This window comes from Capra hircus, chromosome 8 (assembly GCF_001704415.2).
Source record: "Capra hircus breed San Clemente chromosome 8, ASM170441v1, whole genome shotgun sequence".
NCBI classification, from domain to species: Eukaryota; Metazoa; Chordata; class Mammalia; order Artiodactyla; family Bovidae; genus Capra; species Capra hircus.
The window spans coordinates 11,461,289-11,480,031 of record NC_030815.1 but is presented as its reverse complement, the minus strand read 5'-3'; the positions used below and the strand labels follow the sequence as shown (position 1 = coordinate 11,480,031).

The following is an 18,743-nucleotide window of genomic DNA, read 5'->3' as shown; positions in this document are numbered from 1 at the left end:
AACTCCTTATTGCCAAATTCAGGCTTAAATTAAAGAAAGTGGGGAAAACCACTAGACCATTCAGGTATGACCTAAATCAAATCCTTTATGATTATACAGTGGAGGTGACAAATAGATTCAAGGGATTAGATATGGTAGACAGAGTGTCTGAAGAACTATGGACTGTAGTCCATAACACTGTACAGGAGGTGGTGACCAAATCCATCCCCGAGAAGAAGAAATGCCAGAAGGCAAAATGGTTGTCTGAGAAGGACTTACAAATAGCGGAGAAAAGAAGAGAAGCGAAAGGCAGGGAAAGAGACACAAAACTGAATGCAGAGTTCCAGAGAAAAGCAAAGAGAGATAAGAAAGCCTTAAGTGAACAATGCAAATAAATAGAGAAAAAAAAAAAATAGAATGGGAAAGACTAGAGATCTCTTCAAGAAAATAGAGATTCCAAGGGAACATTTCATGCACAGATGGGCACAATAAAAGACAGAAACAGCAAGGACCTAACAGAAGCAGAAGAGATTAAGAAGAGGTGTCAAGAATACACAGAAGTGTACGAAAAACTTAATGACCCAGATAACCATGATGGTGTGATTACTCACCTAGAGGCAGATTTCCTGGAGTGTGAAGTCAAGTGGCTCTTAGGAAGCATTCCTACAAACAAAGCTAGTGGAGGTGATGGAATTCTAGCTGCTGCTGCTGCTGCTGCTGCTGCTGCTATGTCACTTCAGTCGTGTCCAACTCTGTGCGACCCCATAGACGGCAGCCCACCAGGCTCCCCGGTCCCTGGGATTCTTCAGGCAAGAACACTGGAGTGGGTTGCCATTTCCTTCTCCAAGGCATGAAAGTGAAAAATGAAAGTGAAGTCGCTCAGTTGTGTCCAACTCCTAGCGACCCCATGGACTGCAGCCTACCAAGTCCCTCCATCCATGGGATTTTCCAGGCAGAGTACTATTTCAAATCCTAAAAGATGATGCTGTGAAAGTGCTGCACTCAATATGCCAGCAAATCTGGAAAACTCAGCAGTGGCCACAGGCCTGGAAAAGGACAGTTCTCATTCCAATCCCAAAGGGCAATGCAAAGGAATGTTCAGACTACCACACAAGTGTACTCTTTTCACACACTGGCAAGGTAATGCTCAAAATCCTTCAAGCTAGGCTTCAGCAGTAAGTACATCTTCCAGATGTACAAGCTGGATTTGGAAAAGGCAGGGGTAGCAGAGATCAAATTGCCAACATCCACTGGATCAAACCAGTCAAACCTAAAGGAAATCTACCCTGACTATCCAATGGAAGGACCGATGCTGAAGCTGAAGCTCTGATTCCTTGGCTACCTGATGCTGTTTCACTGGAAAAGACCCTGATCCTGGGAAAGACTGAGGGCAAGAGTAGAAGGGAACGACACAGGATAAGGTGGTTGGAGGGCATCGCTGATTCAGTGGACATGAGTTTGAGCAGACTCAGGAAGATAGTGAAGGACAGGGAAGCCTGGCATGCTGCAGTTCATGGTGTGCAGCTGAGACACAACTTGGCAACTGAGCAGCAACAAAAAGATAGCGGAAGAGGGTGAAAACACAGGCCTTTTTGGTCCCAACTCCTATGCTTTCTGCCTTTGTACTCTTGCCTTTTCTGGATAATACTAGTGAATAATTCTTATGTATCAAGATGAACCACTTCTTTTATAAGCAAACTAAGTTCTCTTAAAAATTACCATTGTGTTACTCTAAAAAACATGGTTACCGATGACCATACTCCGTGGAGTTTAGGTGTTTATTTCCTTTGAAAGGTATATATGACTGTTCTTGGGTCTAATTTTAATCTTTGTAAAGGGGTTATTTTCTCATTTTTCACACACTGAGGTTTCATAACAAATACTACTCTGTATGTGTGTATGTGTGTGCTTTACTCACTAACAGTAATACAGCAAATTAAATAATCTAGACTGATTGCTTTCATGATAACTTAAGGGAAGCTATATTACTGGATTCCAAGGCTAGGCAGCCACTGGCTATGAAAGAATTAACTGTGATATTTTATTTTTGCCTAGGCTGTAGGTATTTTCTAATAACTGAATGTCTCAAGCCCATTCAATATTCTGATATTTCAAATCGCTGAAATCAGTTTAAATGTGCTCTCTTTCCTTGTTGAAAGACTAGAGGGGATGTTGCCTTGCATCAGGTTTGGATGGAGACAGGCTTTAAAGAGCTCTGATAATAAGATGGCTCATGGTTTTTTGTTTGTTTTGTTATGCTTTCTCCTTTTATTCCTAGGGTCCTTACCATTTTCTATCAGAGTTCTCCTGGAGGCAGCCATTCGGAACTGTGATCAATTTTTGGTGAAGAAGAATGACGTTGAAAATATCCTGAATTGGAAGGTCATGCAGCATAAGAACATAGAAGTGCCCTTTAAGCCTGCCCGAGTCATCCTGCAGGACTTTACGTGAGCCTCGTGTCACCTTACTCTCTCCTCTCCCTCCCTTGTCACTCTGTAGAGAAGGCTTTTTAAAGGCAAAAACAAAAAAACAACACAGTGATTGTGTGATTTTTCACTCAATACTCAGAGATACTTGAAAGCAAAAGAGGGCGGTCACCCCAGATGGCAAGAGATAATCTCAGGGACGGTACTCATCCACCTTTTCCAGCAGCGGAGGTCATTGTCCTTGGCCTTGATGATCCTAGCCCTCAGTGTACTAGCAAAAAAGTTGAAAGAGACAGCATGAAGTGGAACTGTCTTAGAATCTTTTCTCCCCCACATCCGGTCATCCAGGGAGCCAGGTTTTAAACAGACATCTTTGGAATGTTGATCTGGATCACCGGAGGGGAGATGCGTAGTTTGCAAGGCCTGATGTGTTGCTGTTAAGTCTGCTCACACCCTGCTAGCCCCAAGAACTGCTTCCCGTCACAGCCTCACTTAAAAAGGCAGTCTGCTGATTTGTCTGTTTACTTTTGGCTGCGCTGCCTTCACTGCTGCCCTTGGGCCTCTAGCTGCAGTGAGCGGGGGCCCTCTCTCGCTGCGGTGTGCTGGCTTCTCTCTTCTTGCACAGCACAGGTTCTCAAAGCGTGGCCTTCAGCAGCTGCGGCTCCTGGGCTCTTGAGCACAGGCTCAGTAGTTGTGGCACACGGGCTGAGTTGCCTTGGGACGTATGGGGTCTTCCCGGATCAGGGATTGAAGCCGTGTTCCCTGCATTGGCAAGTGGGTTCTTAATCAGTGGACCTCCAGGGAAGCCCTTCACCCCTTCACAGCCTACCTTGTCATTTTTTTAAACGATGTTATTTTATTCCTTCTGGAGACCAAATTTCATTTTTTTAGAGGACGATTACTCATATTTTACTCTCTAATATAATCAAAAGGAAGGATGCGCTTAATATAAGCCTGATTCACAGCCTGCTTTTCTGAGTTACATCCATTCCTTTAAATTTGGTCTGAAGTTGAAGGGTGTGATCTGTATGTCTTGCCAAAGACTTTGCGAGCCCACCATGTGAGTAGGGAACAGTGATAGAAAAAGTTCTCAAGTTTTTAAGTGCCAGCTTTTTGACAGTTTCTCTGCCTAAACCACTTTGGTTGTTAACTTTAACGCAGGAATAAAATTGCATATAGAGGTACTGCTCAGCCATGATGCTCATTACTGATGTGATTTCCACTCAAGGAAATGTATTTAGCAGCTTTCACTTTTCTGACATCTATCATTTACTCCACTGGTGAGAAAGCTTCACCTCTCTTGCCAATATTTTCAGCAGAAACAAAAGCTGGAAAAAACCCACATAACACTTGTTTAACAGATTTGTTTTCTGCTTAATTTTCCCATTTCTTAGGGGTGTGCCAGCTGTGGTTGACTTTGCTGCCATGCGTGATGCTGTGAAAAAGTTAGGAGGCAATCCAGAGAAAATAAACCCCATCTGTCCTGCTGATCTTGTCATTGATCATTCCATCCAGGTTGATTTCAACAGAAGGTGAGAGACTAGGATGAATATTTGGGTTTTCTGCTTTGTGCAAAATCTTGGAGTATAAGTCTTTCGTGTGTGTGTGTGTGTGTGTGTGTGTGTGTGTGTATCATTAAATAAGAGAAGAAAAATCTTTGAAAGATATATTCAGAAAAACTCAAACTTACTATATATTTTCCCTTGAAGTTTTTTTGTTTTTTTTTTTTTTTAGTGATGGGGACATTAATCTTTTTTTCTTTCTTTTTACTTCCTTCAGGGGAGCAGGCTGTGTTTAAGCTTGAAGTTTGGGTGAAAAACACTAACAGATTTCTGCCAGGAGGGCTTGTTAGTACAAGTATGTGTGTGACCTTAAAAGTGTTTAGGTGTTTTGTTTTGCTTTTTCTAACCACTGGATCCTTATTCCTCTTTTGATTTCAAGTAATTATTTTATATCCAGCCATCACTGCCTCTCCACATGAGTGTCCATAATGTCTGTACCTTTCTTTTCCGCTGTTTCTTCTACAGTTCAGGATATCCTCTTCTCTCTTCCTGTTATAACCCTACCAATAACCTACCAGTAAAATCTCAGTGGCAGTAGATGATAAAAATGTATCTCTTACACATCTACCAATTAGTTGCGAGGTCAGCTAATCTCAGCTGAGTGCGGTTGGGCAGCTGTGCCTCACCCAGCCTTGACGGGGTTGACTGCTTACACTGCACATCTGCAGGGCAGCTGGGCCTACCCCATTCTCTGTGGGCTGCTTTGGAGAAAGCAGCTGTCTGGGCATCGCAGAGGCTTGAGAGAGCAAGCAGGAACCTGCAGTATCTCTCGAGGCCTTGATGAGGGACTGACATCTGATCACTTCTGTTCACAATGATGTTAATCAGAGCAAGGCCCGCGGTCGAGCCCAAAGTCAGGGGTGGAGGCATACACTCCAATAACTGCAAGATTATACAACAAGGATATGAATACAGGGAGGGCAGCCAGGTACTGCTAGAAGGCTGATACCTTCACCTAGAAACATAACTAAGTAAAATTATTTCCAACTTTAGATAGAACCTTAGTTAAAAAGAAATAACTGTTCTGCATACAATGCTGGGAAAATTAATTCTTTGGTAGGAAAAACAGTACCTATGATTGAAAGCATTAATATTTTTTAAATTAAATCATCAAACATTTAGAAGAAAATGTAACTTTATATGTATCAAATGTCTTGATGAGAAAGACTTTTCTCGATTGAGAGGCAATGAATGAAACAAAGGCACAAAAACTATAGATGTAAGGACTTCAAAGTTAACAGGAGATAACTTGAAAAATATTTTCAAAAGAGTTAATAGCCTTAATATATACAGAGTACGTGTAACCTATTTGAAAAAAGAAAAGAAGCAGTAAAACCCAGCAAATAAATGGGCAAAGGAAAGTAGACATTTCACAGTAAAAGAAAATGGTGAACAGTATATACAACCTTTTCAACTTTACAAGTAATAAAAAGGTAAATTAAATCCTTGAGATACCATTTTCTCTTATCAACATAGTTAAGATTAGAAAATAAATGTTATTAATTATAAAGGTGTCATGATGGAGACACTTTTATACACTGCTGATAGTGCTGGAAATTAGAAATAATGAAAGCACTGTGTATTTGGATCCTTAGAAATTGCCATATCCTTTGTCCTGGGATTTATGCTTCTAAACATACCCTTTATAGATTTCTGAAATTCAGCAGAAGCTTAGTGACTAAATAGTGCTCTTTAAAGTATTATTTGTAATAGAGAAAACCTAAAAGCATTCTAGGTGTCCCAACAAAGGAGAGTGATTTATTAAATTACATAACATCCTTAAAATAAATATATTAAGTAACCTTTAGGGTTATATTTAAATCCTTAATAACACTTGGAACATGCTCATGTGTTAGCTCAAGGAGCCAGGTAGAAATTGCCTGTGAGAATGATCCCAGCTCAATGAAAACCTGCTGCTGCCAAGTCTCTTCAGTCGTGTCCGATTCTGTGCGACCCCATAGATGGCAGCCCACCAGGCTCCCCCATCCGTGGGATTCTCCAGGCAAGAACACCGGAGTGGGTTGCCGTTTCCTTCTCCAATGCATGAAAGTAAAAAGTGAAAGTGAAAGTGAAGTCGTATCTGACCCTCAGCGACCGCATGGACTGCAGCCTTCCAGGCTCCTCCGTCTATGGGATTTTCCAGGCAGGAGTACTGGAGTGGGGTGCCATTGCCTTCTCCACAATTAAAAGGTAGGCAGAGATTAGAGAATTAGAAAGAGAGGTGCCAAACTGCTAAGCAATTGTAACTATTCTTTATCTTTACAATAAGAAGCTGTTGTTTTTATAATAGAAGTTCATTTAAGAATGTGAAACCAGCCACACAAAGGGGAAAAAAAAAAACCCAAAACCTTTATTTGCTTCCTTGGCAATTTAAGTGGGTTCCATATAGCCTTAAGAGAAATGTAGAAACTGGTCATTCTCAAATTAGTATTGACAATATCCAAACCAGAAAAATTCAGGAATAGAGAGAAATCTGTTTTGTCTCCTGAACTGTCAGTTCTTGGAACAAGCAGACTGGATACTTGCCAGCTCTTTCCTTTCCTTTGGACTCAACCCATCCTTAGGCTTAGTTTTTTTCCCCTTAAATTACATGAGCTCAATCTAATATTTTGATTTCAAAGGGAAGAGTTAAAAATACACAAACTGTTGTCCTACTGAAGAGTAAGTATGTTTCCTAAAGTCCCACTTCAGAAATGAATAAAAAGTAAGGTCACAAAGGCAAAGGAGAAGAGGGTGGCAGAGGATGAAATGGTTGGATGGCATCACTGACTCAATGGACGTGAATTTGAGCAAACTCTGGGAGGTAGTGAAAGACAAGGGAAGACCATGGGGTCACAGAGTCGGACTCGATTTAGCAGCTGAACAACAACCTCACAAAATCATGGGCCACTTTTATCTTTCTTGAAGCCTCTCATTGGCCTCACGGATTTACCTTTATTTCCCTGGCCTGGAAGGTAAAAGTACTGGTGGAGACAGAATTGCAGTTGTTTTAATGTCTGAAGTTATTTAACTCAAAACTCAAAGAACTCCTGACTCTTAAGTAGGTAAAGAATCTGAATCAGCACCAACTGTGACTTGATTTCCTCTTGAAGCTGTGACATCTATCAACTCAGGTTTCAATTTTTTATGGACATTTTTCATTTACACTGTAATACTGAAAATATTGTTTTGAAAAACGCAAAGTCCAAGGTTGAGCTTTAATCTAAAATGATACCCAAATCTAGCAAACACTTTTTTTTTTTTAATTCGAGAGAAACATTTCTGTGAGAAGCATTTTCATTGCTAATGTTTTGTTTTTATTTCTTGAGTTTGGTTTTGCAATTTGACCTCCCAGTCTGTTTCCTCATTTTTGTAAAGAATTAAATGTGATATGTCTCAGCTTTTGTGGAACTCTGTGCTGTGGGCTTATTTCCAGCTATTTCCAGAAATGAGTTAGTACAACTGAGTAAGGAGTGATAGGATGGTGAATTTTCTCTTAAGTATTTCTAAGCTCTTTCCTTGGTTTGAATATTAGTAATTGGCTTCACACTATCTTCAGGGATCAAGGATCTAACTAATGCATTATTATAATGTTTTTCAAAGTTATCTCAAAAATAATCTTTTTAAAAATCCCAATAAGAATATAACAATTTCCAACCAGATTTCAAGCATGTCCGAACTACGAACTATTTCCTCTATAAATATTTTCTGTGAATTTCTGGAGTACCATTAAATGTAATACTCAGAAAGTTGGAACTACATCCAGATCTGATTTCAATTTATGTAAATAAGGGAACATTTCCTCTTTAATCTGTGAGGCCATTCACATTCAGAGATCTTATTAAAAACTCACCAGGTTGGGTAAATGTGGGGCAGTTCTGAGTGGTGGAAAGCTCTGAATTCTAGGTGTGTTTATTCATTTGAATAACTAGAACTAAGTTAAAGAAGGAGCCAAGGTTAGCATGAAAGTTGTTCTGTTTTAGTGACTAAAAGGGTTGTTGTTGGTGGGTTTCTTTTTTTTTTTTTTAACTTAGAATTAACATATCACAAAGCAGCCTAAACATTCTGGCTTCTGCTTGTCCTGTGACTGTGTCATTTATATCAAACTGATGGTCCCAAAATTCTGCGGGTTAAATGGTCTTCTTCCAGCCCTGCTTCTGCTGTAAGGAGCTCTGACGTTCTTCTAGAAACAGGAGGATGAGGAGGCATAATGACTGGGAGTCCATGAGTGCTCAGAGTACAGCCGAAGAGATAGAGCAGGGCCATACATGATTAAGAATAATGTTCCGAGATGCCTTTGCTTTTTTTTAAATTAAAAATAATTCTATTTAACAAACCTATTGTGTGCCAGTATTTGTTCAAGAAGCAGGTTAGTCTCAGAAAGCAGAGAGATTAGAGAATGCATAGCTTGAATGCAGTTAATAAGTGTAGAAACGAAATCTCTAACTTGGAGAGTTGGGAGGTTCTTCCAGGAGTATCACTTAATCTAGGTCCCCAGGCATGTTTACCACAAGGAACTGGAAAGGCATTCTACACAGAGAGAACAGAGCATGCGAAGGCATGAGGAAAGTGTGGTGTGGGAGAGTATGAAGGCCACAGTGCCGCTGAAGCTGAAAGTTTGGACTGGAGGATGGGAGAGAGTGCATGAAGGAATTCTGAGGTCAGGCTGAAGGACCTTGTTTTTTAAAGAAAGGGATTTGTACTGTATTTAGAAAATGGGATCCCCTGGCAGATTCAACATGGGTTGTGATGATCTGTATTTTGGAAAACCAAATTCTGGTGACGGTACAAAAGATAGGTTGACTAGATTGAGAGAAACTGGGCAGGAGACTGTTTCTGGAATAAATACTCTGCTAGCTGTAGGTACTAAGTGGGAGAAGAGGAGATCATTAGATGAGGGATGGACAGACAAGGACAAGGAGGAGATGCAGGGAGGAAGGCCACACATTAGGATTTGACCTGTTGCATTTGTGGTACCCAAAGTGTTCCTGGTGTGGATGCTCAGGATACATTGGGAATATGGATCTGGACCTGAAGACCCAGGTGGGGACTGGAGGGATGGAGCCCTCAGTGTACTAGGATGAAGGTGGAAGGATGGAGCCCTCAGTGTACTAGGATGAAGGTGGAGGGATGGAGCCTTCAGTGTACTAGGATGAAGGTGAAGGACCTGAAGACACAGGTGGGGACTGGAGGGATGGAGCCCTCAGTGTACTAGGATGAAGGTGGAGGACCTGAAGACACAGGTGGGGACTGGAGGGATGGAGCCCTCAGTGTACTAGGATGAAGGTGGAAGGATGGAGCCCTCAGTGTACTAGGATGAAGGTGGAGGGATGGAGACCTTCAGTGTACTAGGATGAAGGTGAAGGACCTGAAGACACAGGTGGGGACTGGAGGGATGGAGCCCTCAGTGTACTTGGAAAAATTATCTAATCTTTCTGTGCCTTGGCTTCCTCTTCTGTACATTGCAATAATAGTACCTACGTGAGGGGTTGTTATGATGATTGAATGAGTTCGTGTGTGTAAAGTCCATGACGCATCATGCAGTCTTGCATGCTGGCTTCTGCTGCAATTATTATGGTAGTTGTTGCTGTTACAATACCAGCACCACTGCTGCAGTTTCTGTAACTACTACTGCAAGGAGGCAGTATAGGAATTTAGAACATCGATTCTGGAGTCAGACCGCCTGGGTTTCAATACCAGTTCCATCATTTACTTGCTGGGTAGTCTTGAGCACCTTACCTTCTGTCTGTCTCCTTTTGAAAAAAATGTGGATATTAGTTGCCCCTAACTTAAAGCGCTATTTTGAAGACTAAATTAGAAAATAAATGTAAAGCACTTTAGTGCCTAGCTCTTGTAATGTCAGTAAGTGTTAACTATCAATTAGTGAGGTGTGACTTGGCTCTTAGCTGTTAATTTTACTGTCGTTTCCTATGTGCACCCAGTCCATGATGCATAGTCTACACGTGCTTCCTGTGTGCTAATCATGCCGAGTTGCCACTATGACTTATTCTGAGTCATGAAGGTGGAAGACCTGAAGACACAGGTGGGGACTGGAGGGATGGAGCCCTCAGTGTACTAGGATGAAGGTAGAGGACCTGAAGACACAGGTGGGGACTGGAGGGATGGAGCCCTCAGTGTACTAGGATGAAGGTGGAGGACCTGAAGACACAGGTGGGGACCGGAGGGATGGAGCCCTCAGTGTACTAGGATGAAGGTAGAGGACCTGAAGACACAGGTGGGATGAGGATGAAGGACTAGCGGGAGGAGGATGGAGCCCTCAGTGTACTAGGATGAAGGTAGAGGACCTGACGACACAGGTGGGGACCAGAGGGATGGAGCCCTCAGTGTACTAGGATGAAGGTGGAGGACCTGAAGACACAGGTGGGGGACTCGCTGAAGGGGATGGAGCCCTCAGTGTACTAGGATGAAGGTGGAGGACCTGAAGACACAGGTGGGGACCGGAGGGATGGAGCCCTCAGTGTACTAGGATGAAGGTAGAGGACCTGAAGACACAGGTGGGGACCACAGGGATGGAGCCCTCAGTGTACTAGGATGTACTACCTGGACTCAAAACAATGTAGTTTGATTATAAAAATTCTAGAAAAGCTTCCTGATGTTCTGCATTGTCCATGTCCATCCTGATGGATGGAATGACTTTGAGCAAACCTTGGCATGTATTTTGGGGTTTATAGATGTTCTTGGGCGGCACCATCTGCCCTGTAAACCTCCATTTGGAGGATAGGAGGTTGTGATCCTACAAATTCCTGTGCCTCCTGGCATCACTGGGTTCCTGTCTCCCAACATAAAACAGATGAAAATGCCAGGCCCAGGCATGGCTCAGCTCAGAGAGGTGTCGTAACAAAGTCACAGATGAGAAAGGTGTATGGAAAGAAGGCTTCTTTAAGAATCTAAACTGCTGTTCTCCTCATAAAAGTCTTAAGTCTGTTCCTAAGACTCAGACTTTATGATTAGAATAGTTTTTACTTAGATTCACTCAATGTTTTCTACCCACCATGTTTAAAGGCATGGTAAAAAAAATCACCTGAATCAAAAATAAAGTTCTTTTTTCTTTAGTTAACTCTTCTTTGCCATGTGAAGAAATGCACTACCACCCAGATGATATGCCATTTGGCTTATTATCATCAATAGCTTTGACTGGTAACATTTTAAGTCTCAAAATTTATACGTTTAGTTGTTCTCTTTGACAGGGCAGACAGTTTAAAGAAGAATCAAGACTTGGAATTTGAAAGAAATAAAGAACGATTTGAATTTTTAAAGGTACGGGCAGAGCTTGGTTCCACTGATTGATCCTCCATATGTGTGGGGTGCGAGGGCGAGGTGAGCTGCATAAACGTGTGTCTGGCATTCACAGTGTTCCTCCCATTTCTCAACCGTAGTGGGGCTCTCAGGCCTTTTGCAACATGAGGATTATTCCACCAGGCTCAGGAATCATCCACCAGGTGAATCTGGAGTATTTGGCGAGAGTGGTCTTTGATCAGGATGGATATTACTACCCAGACAGCCTGGTGGGCACAGATTCGCACACCACCATGATTGATGGTTTGGGTGTCCTTGGTTGGGGTGAGTGCTCTTTCGGGTTCCTGTTCCATATGTGCTGGTCTGTGGCCTGGACCTCGATTTACTTTGATCCCATTACATTCCAGCAGCATGAATTTGCGTGACCAACAAATATCAGAGAGGTATTTTTGTCTGTTTTGCTTACTGTTATATTTCCAGTACCCCGAAAAGTGTTTTGTGCCTTTTATGCAGTCAGTATGATGTTTGGAAGAATGAATTGGAACAAGGGGTTAGGGACATTTAAAATAAATGAAAACCACCCGGAGAGTTTGTTAAAAATGGATACTCCTGACCCTCACTCTCCTTTTCAGTGTGGAATCGTGGGGATTTTGATCTAGATGTCGGGAGACCACACTCTGAGAAACACTTGTTTAAAATTCTGTAGAGGGAAATAGAGGAAAGATAACTGTTCTTTATGGAAATATAACTCTACACTAGTAAAATACTGAGGGTGGGTTGACTACTTATTAATGATACTGAACTATGCCTGAGGAGTCATGAAACCATTATTGCATACAGGTGTGGGTGGTATCGAAGCAGAAGCTGTGATGCTGGGCCAGCCAATCAGCATGGTGCTTCCCCAGGTGATCGGCTACAGGCTGGTGGGCAATCCCCACCCCCTGGTAACATCCACTGACATCGTGCTCACCATCACCAAGGTAACCAAGTGCTGCCTCTTCTGGGGTCTTAGAGAGTCTCAGTGACAAACTGGAAGGAAGTCCTTGATGGACTCTCTCTTGGTTTCCATGTGCTCTAGAAATGCTAGGAAACAGTACGTTGATGACTTTAAAAGCGACGAGATAAGGTGAGAATTCTGTGGTCAAATTTCAGATCATTAGGTTCACATTACTCTTCTGTTGCTGCATGGATATTTTTCTTTAAAAAAAAAAAGTTTTTGAAACCGTGAAATAGTTTAAATACACAGAAGTTAAAATGACACTTATATGCCCACCACATAAACTTAACAGATGGTAACATTTTGCTGTTTTTGCTTCAGAGCTCTCTCTGTATGTACATTTTTTAAAGAAGTGAAATGTAATGTTTATGGCTAAAGCCACCCTCCTCATTTCTAGAGATAATCACTGTGCTGAGGTTGTACAAAATCATTTCCATGCATATTTTTATACTTCTGTATTTTTCCATGTGGTTCTTCTTTGTATGTAAATAGCAAACTCTTTCTATGAATGATTTTTGACTTTTAAAATTTCTTTCTGTGTATTTTAAGTTACATTATTGTAACGATGTTTTTCCAAGCTGGAAAATACTAGTTAGTTGTTTTTTTGTTTGTTTTTTATTTTTGCCCTTGTTGAAAGTAATCTTTTATAATGATTTGCTTGCTTTGCAGAAGGAAGACAGTTTCATTTTGAAAGATTATTAGAAAAGTAATTTTTTATTATCACAAAGTTTTTTCTGGTTGTATAGTTTGGAGGCTTGGGGTATTTGAGATGGATACTATACTTTTGATTTAATCATCATGGAAATCAGAATTGGATGCATTTGAATATTATAGCTTATCAGAGATGTCCACATCGTGCAAGTGTAGAATAATATAGGCTTTACCCACAAAATTTGGCAGAATTCCACATAATCAGAAGAGCCTGTCTACGTGGCTGTCCACACTTCATGAAACTGATTTCATGCAGGCCCAAGCTGGTCACTGATGCTGCAGCTCTGGCTGATGGCTTGTATGGAAAAGCTGTGGGAGTCAGACTGCCTGAATCTTTTGGTTACCTTTGACTTATACCTGTGTTCAGGATATTCATTCATTATGCACTTGGAAACAAGGCATTTGCTTACTCAGTAAGTGCAAATCATAACTAATTTAAGTTGAAAGAACTTATTTAATCCTTAGAACGTTTTCTCATTTTGAAAAACTTTTCTTAATATTGTGTTTTTATATTATTTTTTCTTTTTCAAGAACTGCTTTGAAATAATTTTAGATTTATAGGCGAGTTAATGTAAAGGTAATACAGAGTTCTGTTACCTTTCTCTCAGCTCCCCCAAATGTTAACATCTTACATAACCATGGTACATTTATCAGAAATAGTAGTTAACATTGGTATGCCATTTTTAACTAAACTAGAAACTCCACCAGTCTTTGTAGTAACGTCCCTTTTCGGTTCTAGGATCTACTACAGGATACCATGTTGTATTAGTTGCATTGCTTTTTAAGTTTTATTTTTAAGAGTAATCTATAATGTGTGCTCAGCTGTGTCTGACTCTTTGCGACCCCATGGACTGTAGCCTGCCAGGCTCCTCTGTCCATGGAATTTTCCAGGCAAAAATACTAGAGCAGGTTGCCATTTCCTACTCCAGGGGATCTTCCCAACCCAAGGGTCCAGCCTGCGTCTCCTACATTGGTAGGCAGATTCTTTACCACTGAGCCAGCTGGGAAGCCCATAATCCAAAATATATTGGGCTAATTTATTGTTTGTGTTGACTCACAAGGCTAGTTTATGAGAATGGCAAGGGGATAGTTCTGCATTTTAAATCAGAGTTATCAGGACTTCTCTGTTGGTCCACTGGTCAAGACTCTGCTCTCCCAATGTGGGGAGCACGAGTTCAGTCCCTGATTGGGGAACTGCAATCCTGCGTGCCACCTGGCATGACCATAAAAAGTAAATGCTGAAAAAAAATATGGGTTATCAAATCTCAAATTCTGTTATTATCCTGTTGCTCAGCACCTCCGCCAGGTTGGGGTAGTGGGCAAGTTTGTCGAGTTCTTTGGGCCAGGAGTAGCCCAACTGTCCATTGCTGACCGAGCTACGATTGCCAACATGTGTCCAGAGTATGGGGCCACTGCTGCCTTTTTCCCAGTTGATGAAGTCAGTATCAAGTACCTGGTGCAGACAGGTAAGTGCAGAACCCTGAGAACAGAAGGTCCTTTGTATAGTTCAGGGAAAGCTGACAATCGGAGTGCTACCTTCTGCCTCTGTCCCTCAATTAAACAGTGGAGGCATCACCCTAAAGAAGAGAAGGGAAGGGATGGTGGGGAGGGGAAAGCTGCAAACTACTCCAGAGATAAGATTGGGTTCTGGGAGCTAGAGGTGGCCACTGAACCTCTTACTGATCTGGTACTGAATTTCTAGCATCTATTGAAATGCAACAAATGGTTTTAGAGAAGGCGAACCCTTTCTTAACGGAAACCTAAGAGAAATTTCTCCCATGTGTTTTCATGGGGAGGGTGACATGGGGTGTAGTGAACACTGGAACGCAACAACAGGTCATGATAAATATGCTGAAGAAGATCAGACAGTCATCTGTTGTAAGATCCTTGCTGAACAGCTGATGACCTTGACAATTCAGTGAAAATGAACAGGCAAACAACAAATGCTGATCTGATGTGGATCCAAGAATCAAGCTCTCCAGCAGTCTTAATTTACTGTCAGAGAAATGGGAGTTCTGCGTGTCCATTTGGGCAAACCATACATATTATCTCCTGTAACCAGGAGCTTTCTGAATGAAACAGCAGAGCGTTTGGGGTCATATTCCTGGTGATACAGTATCATGAGTTAGAACTTTGAACTTTGGAGTTAAACTCAGCTTTGGCTCCTGGTTCTGCCATTTATTTACAGCCTGTGTTCCAGGAAAAGTTATTTAATCTTCTTGAGCCAGTATTTCCTCATCTATACATGAGGATAATAATAGTGTTTGTCTCAGAAGGTTGGGATAAAGGATTAGAGATTGAAATAATGTATTGAAAAAGTGTAGCCCACAGTGCTGGGCACACAGCTTGTGTTCTGTGATAGGAGGTGGGGGGAATTACTGTTTTAACAGGGCTAATGTAGAATGTTGAGGGTCGATGGCCAGTTGAAGGCAGATGCATAGGAGGGGCACTTTGGCAATTTGCTAAGCCTTAGGAGCCTCTTAGTGTTACTTCCCTGGTGGCTCAGACGGTAAAGCGTCTCGCTTACAATGCAGGAGACCTGGGTTTGATCCCTGGGTCGGGAAGATCCTCTGGAGGAGGAAATGGCAACCCACTCCAGTACTCTTGCCCAGAAAATCCCACGGACAGAGAAGCGTGGTGGGCTACAGTCCATGGGGTCGCAAAGAGTCGGACACGACTGAGCGACTTCACTTTCACTTTCACTTTCAGGAGCCTCTTAATTAAGAACCATAATCAGGACTTCCCCAGTGGTCCAGTGATTTAAGTCTCCATGCTTCCAATGCAGCGGGCATGGGTTTCATCCCTGGTCAGGGAACTAAGATCCTACATGCCACACAGTGCTGCCAAATAATTGGGGAAAAAAAAAAAAAGAACTATAACCCAGAGAGAGGAGTACTTATAACTAAGAGTAGAATCCTTTTCAGAAAACAGTCCCTTCAATAGAACAGCAGGTTGGTTCATGGTCCCTAGTAAACAGCAGCATCAGTTGGAAAGTCAGACCATGAGCCTGCAGGCTGCAGTGTCAGCAGAGGGCTTGGAGTGTCTTAAGTGAAACCCTCATTGTTTATGCAGTTGCTACTGACGGTATTAGTTTCATCAGAAAATACTGACGTCTGTTACTTGCTACTTCTTAAAATGCCCATTAGGTCGTGACAAAGAAAAAGTAAAGCATATTAAGCAGTATCTTCAGGCTGTAGGAATGTTTCGGGACTTCAGTGACTCCTCTCAAGACCCAGACTTTGCCCAGGTATGGGAGCACCTCTCATTGAACACGTTTCCTCTTCCTCGAGCCTGTGGTTTTAATTGTGAAAGTTTTTCCTAGGGGGAGTGTACTTGTAGGAAGTTAGTCACTGCCAAGTTATCACAAAAGAACAGGGTGTTAAAGGCTGAAAAAATAAAAAAGATAAGGAATTGCAGACATAACAAAATAACATAACTTCCCCCATTCTTCCTGACCATTAGGTTGAGTGTCTCCTTTTTTGATTTATTCCTCTGATGTAGACGACCCTTGGAGAAGAAGTTTAGAAGGACTGGAGCTATTTAAAGGCTGATAAGCTCATCAGAATTATAGATGGGAAAGAAATGAAAGTGCAAGCCAATAGATTAAGTGTGAGCCAATCAGTTAGTTGAGATTTATCCACTGCTTATCTTCACTCATTGTCTAGGGTGCAAACTAAACCCCACTTTTCTCTACAGCCAAGATCGGAGGATAAACCAGATGTGGGACTATTATTTCCTTTCCTATTATTAACACACTGAGGGAAGGAAATACTCCATCAGACTAGGGCCCATTTCTTGGCATTGATGACTTAATGACAACATCCCCCCAAGTCATCTTAGAAAAATTACGTGGTTTATCTGTCATTTCAGTAGGAAACACATCTCACACTAACTTAAGCAATAGAAAGGATGTATGAGCTACTTTATAAAGAGGGCCAAGTGGAAGACCACAGCAGCATAGTGCCCACCCTGGTCTTTCTGAGAGTGGGCAAGGCTTCTGCCTGTCGCATGCTACCAAGTGCCCATCTGGATCTCTGGAAATTCCCTTCAGTGTTAAAAAGGGACCCTGACTTTCTTGGTTTTGAATGTGTCAGTTTGGTTTGTTTTTATTGCTGTGTAAATTCTCTGGCACAGCTGTTTTTTTTCTTTTCTTTGTGGGTATAATGACGGTTCTGTGGTTCCTTTTCTTCTGGGTGGACAGGTTGTGGAGTTAGACTTGAAAACAGTAGTGCCTTGCTGCAGCGGACCCAAAAGGCCTCAGGACAAAGTCGCCGTGTCTGATATGAAAAAGGACTTTGAGAGCTGCCTGGGGGCCAAGGTAGGGAGCTGGGAGAGGTGGGTGGAGACCCTCCCCATGCCTGGCTTCTTCATGCACAGGCTTCTTTTCACCCATCTCGATGATGAATCTTCCTGAAGCCTAGTACTGAAGGCATTTCCTCTCCAAACTGAACCCCTTGGTGCCTCCTCCCACCTTAGCTAAGAGCTGAGCAGCTTCCTTACAGTCCTCTTTTGCCTATAAACACACTCAACCCTCCTTTTCATTTTTCCTAACTCTTCCTTTTCCAGAGCATGTCCACTCTTCACCTGACTCTCACCACAGCATTCACTCTGCGTGAACAAGCTATTCTGGCCACGAATTTTGTTCATGCCCCCTCTGCCCACATGCGCCTTCCTCACCAGCATGCCCCAATCTCTCAGCATCTCCACAGCATGACCTCAGATCTCATAGCACAAAGTCATCTCTCCCTCATTTGAACGTTCTGGCATCAGTCTAAACCCCTGTGATGGCGTTTCATACCCTTTAACTTCATTGTTGGTACTTTATATTATTTGCACGTCTGATTCTTTTACTAGACTCTTACGGCACTATTTTCTAAATTTCCTTATGGTTAGTGTCTGTGCCCTCTGTCACCATTAAATCTGTACTAATTTGCTCTAGATAGACTAACTTTAAGTTAAATTTGTAGTTTTAGCATTTCAATATTTAAGGTGGGAAGGAGGTAATTGTTAATAATTTCAAAGCAAAATAAGATTCAGAAATCAAGACTCCCTTTTATAAAGATTTAAAAAGAGGAAAGGGAACTTTAATTTTTCTGTAGCATTTCAGAGTTTACCAGCTGAGATGTTTATGTTTTAAGAATTATAATTACCAAAGTGCTTCTTCTCCTTCCAAAGTGAGAACTTTTGACCGTATATATATAATCTTCTTTTTTTCTTCCTATAGCAAGGATTTAAAGGATTCCAGGTTGCTCCAGACCATCATAATGACCATAAGACATTTATCTATAATAACAGCAAGTTCACCCTTGCTCATGGTTCTGTGGTAATTGCTGCCATTACTAGCTGCACAAACACCAGTAATCCATCTGTGATGTTAGGGGCAGGTAAATACATCTGATGGTCATGTGGACATGTGGGTGGGAATTTCCAAGACATAACCCAAGGGCTTAATTAAGTTCTGTGTATGGGGCTTCCCTGGTGGTTCAGACCGCGAAGAATCTACCTGCAGTACAGGAGACCCGGATTTGATCCTTGGGTTAGGAAGATCCCCTGGAGAAGGGAATGGCAACCCCCTCCAGTATTCTTGCTGGAGTCCTATGGACAGAGGAGCCTGGTGGGCTACAGTCCATGGGGTCACAAAGAGTCGGACACGACTGAGTGACTAACATTTTGTTCTCTGAACCTTATCCTTCCCAGATGCAGAGACTAATTGGCCCAGAAATGTTTATTCAATAAACAGTGCCCAATACAAAATATTTAAAGTAGTATGGCCTTTAGAATTAACACAGAAAATAAGGAAGAGAGAGGAAAGAAAGATGAATTTCTGGTAAA

The 18,743-nt window shown here is 41.9% G+C and overlaps 1 protein-coding gene and 1 long non-coding RNA gene across 6 annotated transcripts in view; both read left to right on the top strand.

The window, feature by feature from the left end:
- ACO1 (aconitase 1) overlaps positions 1 to 18,743 on the top strand; it is a 67,773-nt gene that overhangs the window by 27,254 nt on the left and 21,776 nt on the right. Inside the window, exons 3-11 of the mRNA XM_018051882.1 lie at positions 2,258 to 2,426; positions 3,800 to 3,937; positions 11,155 to 11,224; positions 11,344 to 11,527; positions 12,044 to 12,183; positions 14,206 to 14,377; positions 16,058 to 16,158; positions 17,113 to 17,229; positions 18,136 to 18,295. Of these exons, the coding sequence (XP_017907371.1) occupies positions 2,258 to 2,426; positions 3,800 to 3,937; positions 11,155 to 11,224; positions 11,344 to 11,527; positions 12,044 to 12,183; positions 14,206 to 14,377; positions 16,058 to 16,158; positions 17,113 to 17,229; positions 18,136 to 18,295 (1,251 nt within the window). The remainder of the gene's footprint in view (positions 1 to 2,257; positions 2,427 to 3,799; positions 3,938 to 11,154; positions 11,225 to 11,343; positions 11,528 to 12,043; positions 12,184 to 14,205; positions 14,378 to 16,057; positions 16,159 to 17,112; positions 17,230 to 18,135; positions 18,296 to 18,743) is intronic.
- Positions 8,987 to 11,147, top strand: LOC106502385. Of its 5 annotated transcripts, none has more exons than XR_001918421.1 (4): positions 8,987 to 9,068; positions 9,105 to 9,268; positions 9,969 to 10,181; positions 10,398 to 11,132. It is a non-coding gene; the product is annotated as an uncharacterized LOC106502385 (long non-coding RNA). The 5 variants fall into 5 exon arrangements; XR_001918420.1 differs by lacking the exon at positions 8,987 to 9,068 and adding an exon at positions 9,306 to 9,968 and having other exon boundaries at positions 9,147 to 9,268; positions 10,033 to 10,181; positions 10,398 to 11,147; XR_001918419.1 differs by lacking the exon at positions 8,987 to 9,068 and having other exon boundaries at positions 9,147 to 9,268; positions 10,033 to 10,181; positions 10,398 to 11,141.